This window comes from Ictalurus punctatus, chromosome 12, assembly GCF_001660625.3.
Source record: "Ictalurus punctatus breed USDA103 chromosome 12, Coco_2.0, whole genome shotgun sequence".
NCBI classification, from domain to species: Eukaryota; Metazoa; Chordata; class Actinopteri; order Siluriformes; family Ictaluridae; genus Ictalurus; species Ictalurus punctatus.
This window is the reverse complement of record NC_030427.2, coordinates 33,004,331-33,021,795: the sequence shown is the minus strand read 5'-3', so window position 1 is coordinate 33,021,795 and position 17,465 is coordinate 33,004,331. Positions and strand designations below refer to the sequence as shown.

General features: G+C 37.9%; 2 protein-coding genes across 4 annotated transcripts in view; one reads left to right on the top strand and one right to left on the bottom strand.

Annotated features, from left to right (window-relative positions):
• Nucleotides 1-238: 238 nt before the first annotated feature.
• On the bottom strand, nucleotides 239-2,739 carry fmc1 (formation of mitochondrial complex V assembly factor 1 homolog). The gene is given in 2 exon segments (NM_001200532.1): nucleotides 239-584; nucleotides 2,607-2,739. Coding segments are annotated over 2 exon segments (333 nt in total). The 5' UTR covers nucleotides 2,736-2,739; the 3' UTR covers nucleotides 239-380.
• Nucleotides 2,740-4,134: 1,395 nt separating this feature from the next.
• LOC108272490 (uncharacterized) overlaps nucleotides 4,135-17,465 on the top strand; it is a 36,967-nt gene continuing 23,636 nt past the window's right edge. The window contains exons 1-3 of one of the 3 annotated variants that reach the window (XM_047158844.2): nucleotides 4,135-4,378; nucleotides 6,354-6,923; nucleotides 14,907-15,650. In XM_047158844.2, the coding sequence (XP_047014800.1) occupies nucleotides 4,363-4,378; nucleotides 6,354-6,923; nucleotides 14,907-15,650 (1,330 nt within the window). In that variant the 5' untranslated portion in view covers nucleotides 4,135-4,362. Of the gene's footprint in view, nucleotides 4,379-5,146; nucleotides 5,190-6,353; nucleotides 6,924-14,906; nucleotides 15,651-17,465 lie in introns of those variants that run through there. The other 2 variants (XM_053684127.1, XM_053684128.1) reach the window with 2 other exon arrangements.

Genomic DNA, 17,465 nt, shown 5'->3' with positions numbered 1-17,465 from the left:
GATTACCTCACTGTTGTCAGTTATGAAACAATTTATCCACTAAGATTAAATGGAATAAAGTTTTGTGCATGTAAAATATTAATTTCTTCACTTTTCTGCAAACTTGCAGAGAAACCTTGGTGCTCATTTATCAACAGTGTATAATCTGAATACATTTTTCAACACAAAGTGGGGGATGAGTGAAAGCTAACGTTGCCTTAGATTCATGTGTATATTTTAAAAAAAACACTACAAGGAGTCAGAATAAACTTTATTACTTGAAGACAAAATGTTTACAGATTGGTACACACACATACAGTGAGAATGAACACACTACATTTAGAGGAAGTCTCTGATAGACAGCCAGACCTCCACCTGCTCTCCCTCTTTTACTCAGTCTCTCAGTCCTCCCAGCCCTTACCACCAGGCTGTGTGGGTAAGCGCAATCCTACAAGACTGGCCGCTTCCTGTGTAGAGCGCTCTCCTTTCCCGTGGTAATGATTATGCAGCTCTAGATGATGCCGTGTTGACTCCAACAAACACTGGTATGTGTGAGACATGTGGACCGCCTCCCTCTGAGCACGGCAGTAACGCTCACTGGTCACCTAAACATGCATACACAGATGAATTAATATGCATAATATATAACTTTACACTGTAGGCTTCCTAATGGACATCTAGTTCACTGTAGAACATATTTTATGCTATGTAGTGCACTAAGGGGGCTGAATCACACAGTACTGGACACAAAATGGATAGCACACAGCACATAGTACACTGGTCTAATGAACAGGTAGGTGAATGGGTCATTTGAGATATACATTAATGATAATGCTAGTTTTATATGCTTCAGAGGGAAAGTCAAACAAGCTGTGTATTCCAAAACATTTTGTAATCCAGCACTTCAAATCTGAGGTGTTGTTTATTTAAATATAGAAATCATATATCAATTTAATATTAAAATAAATCACCATTAAAACTCTCAATGACTGAAAATTTAGCATGTTTCTTGTTTCTCCCAATGCAAACCTGTAACACAACTGAAGAAATGCGGTTTATCCTTTTCACAGGCGAAATACCCAGGGCTCAAACCAAGATTAGACATTCAGAGCCATTAATTGTTTAAACAAACAATCTAACGGAGCTCACCTAGGCAACAAGATACACCTGTCAGTCATGTTCCAATATTTCTGATCACTTGAAAAATGGGTGGTTTCAAACAAAAGTCGTACTTGTTATCACCAAAATCACAGCTCTGTGTCAACCACAAGAACAGCAAAAGTAAACATAAGCTTATAACCGTAATAAAGTTTAGTTTTAAATGTAAAACAAATGATAAACAATGAATAGTAATGCCCGGGATTTAACACTTAAATAAAAACCCCCAGCTGACTTCTGGGCTTTCTACACTAATATTCTACATACAGTGCACGTAAGATACAGAACACTATTTCGTCCCTTATTTTTTTTTTTTTTTGCAATGGAGCACTGAAACCCAAACAGAGCCCTATGTTATGTAAGGTATATTATTTAATATCCTATACAACAGACTACAAGATTAACTCAAGTGACGATCACCATTTTGGATTATCCAGTTTAACCAGAAATAGTGAGGAAGCCTATGCATGAGGGAAATAAATCCAAATTGGACATGTAGTGCACTAGGTAGGGTGTATGAATGAATGATGAATGTCTTTTACTGTCACTATACACATGTACAATGAAATTAAGAGCCACTCCTTTTATTGTTCCGTGCAAACATGTACATTCAATAAACAAGAAGGGTATCCTCTGTAGTGTACTCCACACCCAATATAGTACAATTCAGTCATAAAAACTAACCCTAACCCCCCCTCCCCTTTTTAAACAACACTACAATCTTTCACCAGTATCCCCGAGGGTCCCATTATAGTATAACAGACCTTCATGGGAACAGGTTTAATGGTTTCCATTAATATTCCCTTTGATCTCTGAAGGTTTCCATTAAGGATTTCCAGGTTATTATTAAATGCCAGCAGAGCTTTTCAGGAGCAGATGGTCATCAGAATAAAATGAAACTTATGAAAATAAAATCCATTAGAGGATATCTATTTCATTATCATACCCTCTGTAAGAAAACACTGTAATGGCATATTATTTATATATAATATTTTACTACTATAAACATTCTAATACTATTTAATACTAAAATAGGGTCAGTACGCGTTTTAGGATGTAGCATATTTCTCATATTTCCAGTCCTGTGTTAGAGCCTATGGTGCTGTATTATATTTACACATCATTTATTACCACATTCATTTGTTAGCATATTAGTATTTCTTGTGAGAGAGCCGTTGCCATGGTAAATTTAAAAGTACTTTACGGCGCGCGCTGTAGAATGTCACGCAGATCTAATGTTTTTAAGCATTAGCTGTATCCGCTGTGTTTGATTAGATCGGACACAGGAAACATTTCGAGGCTGAGATTAAAACATTTTCGCAGTAAATAGTTTTTATTGGATTAATAATTTAGTGCAGGCCGAGCTGTAGCAGTGTTTTTAGAGAGTTTCTCATGAAGGTCAACAGCTACACACAGCAATAACACTGTTACCTCGGATTTAAATCAGATTAAACTGCTTCATATCGTACCTGGTTTTTCCGGAATTGTTCCAGTACATAACTGTACATCATTGTGCCTTTATACTCGGGGCCTTTTAGATATCTGAGCTCTTTTAAAATGCTCCGACATATCCGGAGTGGAGAGCTGAGGGCAGCCATGTTGGAGGGTTTACACTTCCGGGTCAGGACTGATGAATACCAAATCCGAAGCAGCACAAACGAACATTTTATCAGCACAAACGATTGAGACTATTTCGGGTTAATTTGGAGCATGGGGGGCTGTGCGACCTCAGAATGACATTTGAATATTCTTTTAATATCTCCTGAACCGAAGCAGCACAAACGAACATTTTACGGCACGAAGAGAAAGTGCTGTTCTCCGTTTATTGCATGAAGGATACCATAGTATTACACAGGGTTACAGGTCGGTCCACAGAGAGGATTAACCGAGTGAAAACAGCCCCAAAATGGTATCTTAAATGAGACCGCGACCACGCCCCTTGACCCCACATGACCTCATCATAGCCAATCATTACAAACATGCTAAATTAAATGTATTTAATACTCAGTGGAGAAGTCTTGGTTTTCCGGTCGAGGGCAAATTTACTCCCACACACGTAAAGCGATGGCGCTAGCATTAGTGAAATATACAGATAAATAAACAGATAACAAAAATTAATTCGTACATTTTACTGTTTATGTTAATCTTTCCTTTTATGCCCATCAATACCTCAGTCACCGTCAGACGGAGGTGTAATCGTCTCCACAGGCGAATTTTGCTGCACAAATTAAAGTCAACATAGTAAGTTGTTGTTATGGCTGCTGGCAATGTAAACATCTTGTTTTTGTCGTTCAGCATCTGAGCCTGATTTAGCCCTTCCCCATCCTCTACGTAGGGAAAGCTGAGACCATTTAGTGCATGGATTGTCCATCATTCCACACTTCGTTCTTTCGGTTGAACGAGTGCATCATCCTGGAACTTAAAGTGCACTTTGTTTTTTGTTTTTTTTTAGTGTGAACACACTAATCACTAGCGATTTGAGAAACGAAGCATCGTAAAATGATCCAGTGCTTCGTCCAAGCGTTCGAAGCACCACACTCTGGCGACACCTGCTGGTCAAAACAGTAACGAGATCTAGGCCCAAACATAATGACACCTTTTACATACATACATGAATATCTTCACAACATTGTAATGTTTTAAATATCATTTACAAATCATTAAATACCATTAAATATTAGTGCTTGTATTCTGTGTTTTAGTTAGGGTCTTGGCTAATCAGATCATTGACATGCAATTACTATCACTATACCTTTTTAATTATACACACCTGTGTTTGTTATTAAAGCTGCCAATAAAACACCAGCAAAATGACAGGGTGAGGTTATGACTCAGGAGAAAGAGCATGATGATATTACGGTCCAGCTATGGTTCAAAAAATGCCCTTTATTTATTTGACATATTTACATTTTGTTTCAAGCCTCATAAGCCCCCCAGTGGCAACCATCGGAGTTTCGAAATGTTTCGAAACAGTAATGACGTAACGAAGCCGCCTTTACTGAAATCACATGACTTGCCCGATTTGATACACGATCCGAACTACTGATACGAATCAAAAGATTCGTAAAGCTTTCAAAAGCGGTTATCACTACTAATCACACAATTTATACTACAAACTGGTGTAGAATAGTACACAGGTGTGCGATTTGTGACGCACTATCTCTCTTGTGACCGGTACAGGTAACTATATCCTACTTTCTCTTTTGATGTCAGCGCTGTCACGGAATGGCGTCGAGTAAAGGTAAGAATCAAACTCTTTCATTAAAATACAAGTGTGTATAAAATTCCCCTGTAACTCAACAGCGTGATAAAACAGATTATAAATGATAAATGGATCATTTGTGATGAACCTAAGAAAGCAACACGTCTTTATTTTCATGCAACATCAAATATTTTATATGTTTAAAAAAGTTTCAAATGTTTAAGAGCTGTTTTGTTTTGTGTGTAATTCTTCAGCAAAATATTTTCCCATTGAATCGAGTTTAAATGACTTTGCTGCCTTTTGTTTGATCAGTTTTAATTAAATTCAGGGAGCTTTACTAGAATGAATGTTACAGCAGTTACAATAGTGTTAAAGCACTGATTACAGTTTATAGAAATAGCAAGTAAAGAGAAACAGTAAAATAATAAAACAGCAAAACCACACGCGCGCACACACACACACACACACACACACAGACAGTGCTAGGTCACCTTTTACCTTTACCTTTACCTTGTATATGACATGTAAGGATGACATCCACACACAAAAACAAAATATCATGATAATCCCCAAAGAAAGTGGCAGGAGCATTTTTCCTAATTTCTGTATTATATTTTCAACAAGCAGGAAATACATTATAATGCTTTATTTTTTATATATTTTTTAAAATAGATTTAAATATACACACCGATCAGCCATAACATTAAATCCACCTGCTTAATATTGTCTGGGTCCCAAAACAGCTCTGACAGCATTAACATTTTCAGCAGTTTGTGCTACAGTAGCTCTTCTGTGGGATTGGACCAGACCTGTCGCCAGTTCATGCTTGTCCTTCCTTGGACCACTTTTGGTAGGTACTAACCACTGCATACTGGGAACACCCCACAAGACCTGCAGTTTTGGAGATGTTCTGACCCAGTCATCTAGCCGTCACAATTAGGCCCGTGTCAAAATCACTCCGATCCTTACACTTGCCCATTTTTCCTGCTTCCACCACATCAACTTTGAGAACTGACTGTTCACTTGCTCCCTAATATCTCACAAGATAATCAATGTTATTGCTATTCATGTCACCTGTCACTGGTTTTAATGTAATGGCTGGTCAGTGAAGCTTACTGTACATCATAGCAGTACATCATAGCAGCTACCAGAATGATAAAATAATATTTAAAAAACCCAACATATGTAACATACATATAACTATAGATATATGAACAATTTTAAATGACAATATTAACATCAACACTTTAATGTCAGATAGATTTTGTGATTTTTTTTGTGTATTTCCTCTATATTAAATAATACATTGATTTTAAATGTATTAAATTTTAATTTATTAATGTCAAATGATCAAAGAAAAAAGTCATAAGTATTAGAGGATGTTGAACAATAATGTAGTTGACTATTAGTCGTCTTCTCCATATGTAAAATAAACAGAATCTTAATTCTGACCTGAAAATAACTGCCTAGGAGAATAGACACGAGTGACATGAACACACTTGAGCATATTAACATGGGTGTGTGTGTGTGTATATATATATATATATATATATATATATATATATATATATATATATATATATATATATATATATATATATATATATATTAGTGTGTGTGAAATTACTGTCTAGATGAAAATACATTAAAATAAAAATATTAAATAAAATATATTTAAAAGAATAAATCAATAAATAAATGTAAATATGTTTTAGAACAAATCACACACTGAAGGTATTTTAATTAAGAACATTATGCCAGTGTCCATGTTTGCAGTTCCCAGGTGCATTGTGGGAAATGGAGTTTAGCACTGATTCCAGCATTGATGTGACACATTACATTTGTTTTGTAGAAAATAAAGCCCAGTGTCATGTCTCATGATCTGTTTTCCTGCCAGTGTTTCTCTTCTTAATGTTTTGATCCTCTGTAAAATGAAGTTTTCCACAGCAGTAAGTCATTAATTCAGTCAGTAATTCCGTGTATCATGTATATTTTCTTCATTCTCTTTCCACAGTGTCTAAATTCATTATAGTTCTGTTGGGGAAAAGTTTCTCAGAGAGCAGCAGAGTGGGAAACTTCATCCTGGGAGTAAATGTGTTTAATACTGAAGATCCTCCATCTTCAGTAGAACCTCTGTGTAGTAAGGGACAAGTGGAGGGAAGAATCGTCTCCATCATCCACACCCCTCATCTCTATAACCCACAGCTCTCTCAGGAGGAACTGACTCCGATAATCAATCAGTCTGTTTCACTCGCAGGACCTCGTGTGTTTTTACTTGTGATTCAGAGTCACAGTTTTACAGAAGAGGACAGAAAGAGACTGAGATCCATCCTGAACTCTTTCAGTGTTCAGGCCATAAACTACTCCATAGTGATAACTGCAGATCCTGAAGTGGAGAAAGGATATGGAAGGAAGTATAACGCTTTTGAAAGGTTAATGAAGGAGTGTCATGGAAGACATCATCATTTTACACAGTTACAGAAATACAGCAAGTATTCAGTTGGTCACCTGTTTGAGAAGATCGACCAGATGCTCACATGTGGGACGTCTGAGGACATACAGAAAGACACGCTTTTACACATTGGTAAGTGCTGAATTCACCTCGAGGGTCACTTTACCTTAACCATTGACTGTAAGCAAAGTTTGTAGTTATTTCATCTTTAGGAAAAACCACTGAGGAACAGAACACAACAAAGATTTATAATGAGTTATAATGAGTTATAATGGTCTTAATCATGGTGTAAAAGCTGAGATTGATAAATTATTAGGCTATTTGACTCCAATTTAGGCTTGATAAAAGATTATTAAAAACATTATTAAGCTACTTAGCATTATTATTATTATTATTATTATTATTATTATTATTATTATTATTATTAATTCAACCCAAGATATCACAGCAGTCATAAAGGACAATATTAGTGGCTACTAGGGAATCTGTTAATTATCCACATTTTCTGCATATAATCTGTTAACTGTAAAGTCAGCTGGACAGTAACCACTCAGCTTCCAAGATAATTAAAGTGCATTACATACGGTGTGGAAGCCATGAATCTCCTATGTAGTACAATTTGGAGTAGGGAGTACTAGCTAACAATAGCTCTAGTATCAGCTAGAACTGGGCTACAGAAGCCAGCTAGGAGACATCATGGGAAAGGTTTGAGAAGGAATCTTTAGGAAATATTTTTTTCTGATGCCCATCATCTTCTGCTTAAAAAATACCAAGAAACCAACATTTTTTTTTTCAAGAAAAAGCATCTGCTAATCCTCGCCTAGTCTAGATTTCCAAATAAAGTTGCAGTGTGTTTATGCCAAACAGGATAAATATTTCCAACTGATATCCAAAAGGTTCTGAAAGGCTGATATTCTTGTTGATGATCTGTAATATGCAAAGCACCGCTCTTTGACAATTATCGATGCCCACAAAATAGCTGTGAGCATGAAATGAATGAGAGAAAAGGTAAAAAGTGTGTGAAATAACTGAGGTGATAAGAAAATGGTGTAACATGAAATGGAAGACAGAAAAACCTACACTGTACCCAGATGATCATGCACACCGAGCACGTCTCACAGGGAAACTGCTACTGTAAATTGTTTTACGTTTTTTAGCTAATGTGCTGGAAGTGTTACACAGCATTAATTGTAGATGTCTTAGCAAAGGAAATGGTTTTATAATCCAGCTTTTCCCAAAAACAGTATTCAAACATTCTTTCACTCATAAGTATGGTGAAGGTCATTACTGTCTGTACTGTCATTAAAATACACAAACAATATTTAGTATAGCAATACTTGAAATATATTTCATTAATAACTATATAGAATTAGCTAGCACATAGCAACATTCACAACATGTTCTACAGCATGCGCAATGAGTACAGTAGCAGATAATTCTTTAATTATAAAACTAAAAAGGCTATAAATGTAACAAATATCAAAGAGAAAATGTAAGTTACTACTTGATGCGCACACACACATGATACCAAGCAGCAATATTTGCAAGGAAGGTCTTTGATGGACTGGGATTATCCACAGTCTTAAGAGCAAATGGCGCACGAGGTACAGAATTGCATAATCAACTAATAATCTACTGCGTCCTTAGCATATGCTGAGTCCTGAATATAGGTAAGCAACTGACTGCCTAATCAAAAATCCTATACAGTGAGGGAAAAAAGTGATTTTGTACGTTTGCCCACTGACAAAGAAATGATCAGTGTATAATTTTAATGGTAGTTGTATTTGAACAGTGAGAGACAGAATAACAACAAGAAAATCCAGAAAAACGCACGTCAAAAATTTTATAAATTAATTTGCATTTTAATGAGGGAAAAAAGTATTTGACCCCCTCTCAATCAGAAAGATTTCTGGCTCCCAGGTGTCTTTTATACCGGTGACGAGCTGAGATTAGGAGCACACTCTTAAAGGGCGTGCTCCTAATATCAGTTTGTTACCTGTATAAAAGACACCTGTCCACAGAAGCAATCAATCAATCAGATTCCAAACTCTCCACCATGGCCAAGACCAAAGAGCTCTCCAAGGATGTCAGGGACAAGACTGTAGACCTACACAAGTCTGGAATGGGCTACAAGACCATTGCCAAGCAGCTTGGTGAGAAGGGGACAACAGTTGGTGCGATTATTCGCAAATGGAAGAAGCACAAAAGAACTGTCAATCTCCCTCGGCCTGGGGCTCCATGCAAGATCTCACCTCGTGGAGTTGCATTGATCATGAGAACAGTGAGGAATCAGCCCAGAACTACACGGGAGGATCTTGTCAATGATCTCAAGGCAGCTGGGACCATAGTCACCAAGAAAACAATTGGTAACACACTACGCCGTGAAGGACTGAAATCCTGCAGCGTGCGCAAGGTCTGCTGCTCAAGAAAGCACATATACATGCCCGTCTGAAGTTTGCCAATGAACATCTGAATGATTCAGAGGACAACTGGGTGAAAGTGTTGAGGTCAGATGAGACCAAAATTGAGCTCTTTGGCATCAACTCAACTGGCCGTGTTTGGAGGAGGAGGAATGCTGCCTATGACCCCTGGAACACCATCCCCACCGTCAAACATGGAGGTGGAAACATTATGCTTTGAGGGTGTTTCTCTGCTAAGGGGACAGGACAACTTCACCGCATCAAAGGGACGATGGACGGGGCCATGTACTGTCAAATCTTGGGTGAAAACCTCCTTCCCTCAGACAGGGCATTGAAAATGGGTCGTGGATGGGTATTCCAGCATGACAATGACCCAAAACACACGGCCAAGGCAACAAAGGAGTGGCTCAAGAAGAAGCACATTAAGGTCCTGGAGTGGCCTAGGCAGTCTCCAGACCTAAATCCCATAGAAAATCTGTGGAGGGAGCTGAAGGTTCGAGTTGCCAAAAGTCAGCCTCGAAACCTTAATGATTTGGAGAAGATCTGCAAAGAGGAGTGGGACAAAATCCCTCCTGAGGTGTGTGCAAACCTGGTGGCCAACTACAAGAAACGTCTGACCTCTGTGATTGCCAACAAGGGTTTTTAAACCAAGTACTAAGTCATGTTTTGCAGAGGGGGTCAAATACTTATTTCCCTCATTTAAATGCAGATCAATTTATAACATTTTTGACGTGCGTTTTTTGGATTTTTTTTGTTGTTATTCTGTCTCTCACTGTTCAAATAAATCTACCATTAAAATTATAGACGGATCATTTCTTTGTCAGTGGGCAAACGTACAAAATCAGCAGGGGATCAAATACTTTTTTCCCTCACTGTACGGATGTTACAGTTACATTGTTACTAGATGGCCCTCACTTTAATACAGTTTATACACTGCCATCTCTTTTATCATAATTGATTAGTTTAATTTATCTTAATGTATGGATTTTGTCATAAGAGAAATATTGAGACAGATGCAAGTGCAGTTGAATTTCTCTTTAGTGGGAGAAAGGCAAACAAATCCAAAACAGCAGTCAAGTTCAAGGTCAAGAGACCAACAAACTGGACAAAGGCCTAATCCAGGATTAAGAAATTACCAACAGGTCAAAACAGAACAGCAAACACAGGATAACAGGCCAAATCAGCAGTACAGGACTAACTTGTGGTGCATGGAAGACTTTTTAAAGCGTCTGAATGAGTGAGTGTGTGTACAATCAGAAATCCGGTGACTGTGAATGAGACAGTACGTGCTTGTATTTTCTCATTTGTAAGTCGCCTTGGATAAAAGCGTCTGCTAAATGAATAAATGTAAATGTAGTTAGTCATTTAACTACATAGTCTGTCTCCTAGACATTTATCTGGGTCTTTTGTGACTTCCTTGAGATTTATTGTTGCATTCTTGGAGGATTTTTTGGAGGCTGGTCACATCAGGCAAGATTCCATGTCCCAGAGCCTTAGAAATGGCTTAAGTAAACATCTCAAACTGTACAGTTTACTGTGGAGCATGCAATTAGCTTTTTTGAGGTCATTAACTCAAGCGTTCACATACTTTTTCCACAAGCACTATGAGGTTTTTTTGGTTGTTCTCAATAAAGACATGAGGGATCATAATTTATTTCATGGTATTATTTTAGACACATTATATTTGTCAATACCCCTGACTTGGATGAAGATCAGATCACATTTTATGACAAATTTATTCAGAAAACCATGAAATTCCAAAAGGTTCACATTTTCTTGCCACTGTACAAACATTTTTTTCTGTAAGATTTAATTTTGTGATGGAAAACTAATATGTGGGAAGCTAAAATTGTTTTTCTACTGACTCGATAATGTAGACGTCATAAAATTATAAATCTATAACAAAGTTTGCACTAAAAACGAAGACTAAGCACCTAAGACTTTGCACAGGACTGTATATCGCACTATATAACTAGACCTAATCAGTTCCATGCTAATTAACCTAATGATAATATCCTGTCAATTCTCAGAGATTTTGGACTGAAAGTTAAGTTTATAAATTTATACTAATATATAAATATGATAGTTTACATTCAATAACTGTCCATAATGAAATGTAAATGAATAACCATATCCGTATATCCTATTTATCATATTTCATAAATATGATGTACTTAAATACTACATACTTCAGTATTTCAATACTCATCCCTTATTTCTCCTCACTGAAGGTGGCAGCCCTCGCAGTAAGCAAGCTCGGGTGTGTTTGGACTATTTGAACTGAGTTATCGGTTAAATGTGGTTAACTGGTTGACTGAGTAAATAAAATAACTTTTTCATAAAGGGCCAGTTGGTGTTGGATAGCTGTTTCCCTTCAATAAATGAAATGATTGTTTAAAACTGTGTTTGTGTTTACTCAGGTTATCGTATAAAATTTAATTTGAAGATCTGAAACAATCAAATGTGACCAGTATGCAAAAATAAATCTGGAAAGAGCAAATACTTTTCATAGCACTGCATATTAATTGCTTAGCTGTACAGGATAAGTTTTATAATAAGTAACTTTTGTGGGTTTTTTAAAAAAAAAAAAAATGTTTTGTAACTAATTTATTCAGTATACACATCAATGTACTTATTATATCAACATGATCATTAAATTAATTAATTATCTCTGTCTGTTTAATTGTAGAATCAAAACAGACTCCACAGTTGAAACTAGTGCTGCTGGGGAAGGAAAGAGTAAAGGCTTCAATATCTAAAACTTTGTTGGGTGAAAAGGCCTCAGTGATCCAGACAGAGTACAGCTCGATGTGTGTAAAGCAGGGAGAAGTGTGTGGACACCTGATCACGCTGGTGGAGATGTCCGCTCTCCACAACACTCAGCTCTCAGAACAGGAAGTGATGCGTCAGACTCTACACCCGCTCTTAATATATCATTTTACATTTTTGAGCATCAGTGAATATTTGCACTTTTTGTAATAGTCGTGTATGAGTCCCTCAGTTGTCCTCAGTGTGAAAAGATGGATCTCAACACCATATAGCCGCTGTTGGAAAGGGGTCAAATATGCAGAAAATGCTGGAAAAATAGAGAATGTGCAGGACCTGGAGGATTGTTCTGAAGAACAGTGGGCAGTTTAACTGTTCAGGACAAACGATAGATAGATAGATAGATAGATAGATAGATAGATAATTTATTGATCCCCAAGGGGAAATTCAAGGTCCCAGTAGCTCAAGACATCACACACAATACGACATACAATAAAGTATAAGCAGGATGCTAAAAAAATAACTAATAAAAAACAGTCAAATATACCAATTCAAGGATCCACAGACTGGGAAATAGAGGTAGGGGTTGTACATGTGGGCTAATATAGTCCATAAACAGTGTAAACAGTAAAACAGTCACACAGTGAGCCAGTACACAACATTGTTGTAAGAGGTCATGGACGTGTATGAGAATGTATGAAAAGGTGAAGAGGCAGATAGACTATGCAGAGAAGTCTATCTCACTTCTTCCTTTAAGTGAAGCATTGAAGAGTTGTATAGCCCTAGAGACAAAAGACTTCCTCAGCCTGTCAGTCGTGCATGGCAGTGAGCGTAGCCTCCAACTGGTCAAGCTCTTTCGCTTTATGATAGTGTTATGGAGTGGATGACAGTCATTGTCCAAATATTAATCGATTTGCTCAGGGTCCTTTTGTCTGACACTGAAGTGATACACTCCAGTTCCGCTCCCACAACAGAGCCAGCTTTCCTTACCAGCCTGTCCAGTCGTCCAGCATCCTTCTTCTTAGTGCTTCCTCCCCAGCATACCACAGCATAGAAGAGGACGCTGGCAACAACAGACTGGTAGAACATCCAGAGGAGCTTGCTGCAGACATTAAAGGACCGCAGCCTCCTCAGGAAATACAGCCTACTCTGCCCTTTCTTGTAGAGTGCTTCAGTATTGAATGACCAGTCCAGTTTATTGTCCAAAATGTATTCCTAGATACTTGTAAGTGTTTACCACCTCCACGTTTACCCCCTCAATAGTGACTGGCAGCAGAGCAGGCTTAGACTTCTGGAAATCTACCACCATCTACTTGGTCTCAGCAGTGTTTAGTTGTAGGTGGTTGAGTTTGCACCATTGCACAAAGTCCTCCACCAGGCTCCTGTACTCCTCCTCCTGCCCATCCCTGATATGCCCCACAATTGCAGTATCGTCCGAAAACTTCTGCATGTGGCATGACTCTGTGTTGTAGCAAAAGTCAGATGTGTACAGGGTGAACAGGACTGGAGAGAGCACTGTTCCCTGTGGAGCTCCGGTGCTACTGATCACAGTGTCAGAGAGGCAGTTCTTCAGTCTGACGAACTGTGGCTGCTCTGTCCGATAGTCTGCAATCCAGGATACTAGGTGAGCATCCACACCCATCTGCAGGAGCTTGTCACCTAGTCTGAGGGGTTGAATGGAATTAAAAGCACTGGAGAAATCAAAGAACATGATTCTCACAGCACTTTTCCCCTTGTCCAGGTAAGCATGCATCCTGTGCAGGAGATATGTGATGGCATCGTCCACGCCCACTCTCCTGGTATGCAAACTGTAGCGGGTCTAGTGCATGACGTACCTGGGGTCTAAGGATCCCTAAAACCAGCAGCTCCATGGTCTTCATCACATGTGATGTTAGAGCGACTGATTGAGCGAATCATTGAGCTCACTTGGATGTGACTTCTTGGGGAAAGGGATAAGACATGATGTCTTCCACAATGTTGGAACTCTTCCAAGATGAAGACTCAGGTTGAAGATGTGCTTCAGTGGCTCCCCCAGTTCAGAAGCACAGACCCTGAGCAGCCTTGGACACAGTCTGTCAGGCCCGGCTGCCTTCCTGGGGCGGAGTTTCCTCAGCTGTCCTTTAGCTTGATAGTTGTTCATGAGTCTCTTTAACTATCACAAAACATAAAACCCTGGATCATCCAGGTAACGACACACAGTTTTAAGAATCAAGAGTGTATAAACTTTTGAACGAGGTAATTTTTATAAATTCAGCTATTAACTTGTCTTGTGGACTATGTGTAAACATCTGTTATGTGAAGTAGTTTATATAAATATATCTGCAACACAGTATTGCAAATCTTGATCATTCTCTGGTGTTCTTAAAAGAAAATCTTCCTGGAAAATCATATGCTCATTATACTTTCTGGAATGTAGCAAACCAAAAATGTGAAGTAAATCTGATTTAAAATGTTATTAGATTTCTGTTGTTGTCAACTATAAATGATAGTTTCTTGATTTGAGAAAGACCTTATTGTTTTGAAACATAGTTGTATGTTAATATCTTTCTCACTGACATTACATAGAGATTGAAAGCTTGCCAGAAAGTTTCACATGACATCTGGTTCAATAGTTAAATTGTTGAAAGTTATATAATAAGAAAAAAAATATGAATTAATTATTTAAAAAGTTATATATGTGAATAAAAATGGTTTCTTTCACTAGCATTCCTGTTTTTTCTCACTGATTTCCAGTGTTTCCAGAGCATAGTAATGGGATTCCCATAAAAAAAACCTCTGCTATAGACCACACTAACTTTCGGTTTAAATTCAAAACCAGATATGAACATTTTGAGGACTAAACAGATACAGATAGAAATACAGATAATGACATTGGATTACACACCTAGTACATACACTGGTAGATTTGAATGTGTCTCTTCTTTTGCAGTGTCTAATCTGAGGATTATTCTGTTGGGGAAAACTCTCTCAGACACCAGCACTGTGGGAAACTTCATCCTGGGAAGATCTGTGTTTGAGACTGAAGATCCTCTACATTCAGTAGCGCTTCAGTGTGTGAGAGTTAGAGGACATGTGGAGGGAAGATACATCACCATCATCAATGCACCTCATCTTTTTCAACAAACCCTCTCACATCATCAGCTCACACTGGGTATTAAAGAGTGCATGTCTCTATCGGATCCTGGACCTCATGTCATAATGCTAATTGTACAGCCGAAAAGTTTCACTGAAGAAGACAAAACAAGACTGGATAAAATTCTCTCATCTCTGTCTGAGGAGGCCCGTAAATACACCATGGTAGTAACTACAGAAAACATCGAACTCGGCACCAGTGTAGATGAGGATGAGGAAAATGCCATACAGAAGATCATTGCTGAAGGTAGTTACAGACATTTAGAGTTCACTGGATGCAGCCGGGTCAGTCTTGTGGAGAAGATGGAAGAGATGGTTAAGGTGAATAAAGGAAGCCTTTCCTGTGATATATTTGAAGATGCTGGTCCTGCAGTAGGTCAAAAACAGTCTCAGCAAAGTGTTGGTCAACAAGAACATCAAGAAACAGATCAGGAAGAACATATTCAAACAAAAAAACAACAACCAAACAAACAAACAAACCCCCCAAAAAAGTCCATTACGGATAAATTTAAAAGATATGTACAAAAGAAGCAACTCAGTGGTAAGTACCAACCACACAATTATAAATTATACAATGATCCTTTGAAGTACCCTTGTTTAAGAGTGTACACTGGAACTTATTTTTCCAGTATGCAAATGAATATAAGGTAAAGTGATAACAGGAAAGTTTTAGCTTGTTATGGAACACATTTAACTTCCAAATTATTGACTGAGGAATTGAGGACCCTGGAGATAGGTATGAAATGTTTTTCCAAAAGAGCCTAGTGAATAAAACTTTTGACTTTTTGAGAACGTTAGTGATCAGTGATTGTTCGTTCGCAGTGTTCCCATTGACCAATCACTGATCAACATAGTGAAGTGGTGATATGCATCTCCACTTAACTCAAGCCCTAATTTTCAAAATCTTATGTCAAACTCACACTAAAATCACTAAACATCTCATTTCACATTTGAAATGACTGTCCATTTGAAATCACCTGTCTCAGGGCTGGAACCATTATGTGCAGGATGGCTCTCTTTCATTCATCTGTATTTTGTTTGGAGGAGATTCATTTCCAATCTTCTTACTCAGAATACTCCTTTATTTCAGTTTATACAACAGCACTGTTAATCTGGATTTGTGGGTTGGGATTGGTGTTGATTAGTTTTCTATAACAGCAGCTCTGACCGTAGTGCAGCTGCAAATCACAGATTTATATTAATGCACTCGTTCTACTGCGTTATCGTTTCTATAGTAACAGCTCATTAACAGGGACTCGTACAGCGGATGATCCACATAAACAGATTTAAAAAAATGTGCAATTGTTGATATGGTGTAGTTTTCTGTAAGGAGATGTTTATTTAATGTTTATGGAAGGGAGTGTCCAGTGTCAGCGCTGTGTAACAGTCAGAGGTAAAGCTGCAACTTTAGGTTTTCCCACATCTTCAGGACAGAGGAGTTTACCCTTCTTTGTGGATTCTCGGTAAAATGACAAGCTGTGTTTTTTTTTTTTTTTGTCTACTTACTACTACTGTAAAGAGCAATTTTTTAAAACTATTTCTTGTTCTATTTTATTTATTTATTTATTTTAGTATGGATTTGTATTTGCCTTGTCCGTTTTTCTCACAGTAAATGCTCTCAGGAAACACAATACACAGTCTTTTTGTTTATTGAAGGAAAAAAGTTATCATCCATGTTAAAAAGTAATTGCCCCCTAAAACTTGGTAACCAGTTCATCCAACTTTAGCAGCAACGACTGCAAACAAATGCTTCCAATAACTGTAAATCATTCACTATGGTAATTTTTCCCCATTCTTCTTTGTAGAATTGCTTTAATTCTGCCTCATTTGAGGGTTTTTTGCCATGAACTGCCTGTTTATCTTCTACTACAGTATTTCAGTGGGGTGAAGTAAGGACTAGGCCATTCCAAAACCTTGCTGTTGTTCTTCGAATTGTTGTCTTGCTGGGTAACCCAGTTGCGGCTTGAGCTTTAGATTCGTGGACTGATGACTGAACATTCTCCTTCAGGTGGAGTGCAGAATTCATGTTTCCAACAGCTATGGAGACAGTTATGGCAAATTGCCCAGGCCCTGAAGGAGCAAAGCATCAACACGTCATTACACTACCACCACCATGTTTGACTGTGGGTATGGTAATGTTGTTGAATGCTGCAGTAGAATATATATGTAGCATGTATAGCATATGTATAGCACATTATACCCGATGTAATGTGTCTTCCAATAAGTTCCACTTTAGATTCGTCAGTCCACAGAACATTTCCCAAAAGACTTGGAGGTCATCGTGACTTGGAGTCACTATATTCCTCTTAGTTTGTATTTTCACCTGTCTCCAATTTCTAATGGTGGAATCATGAAT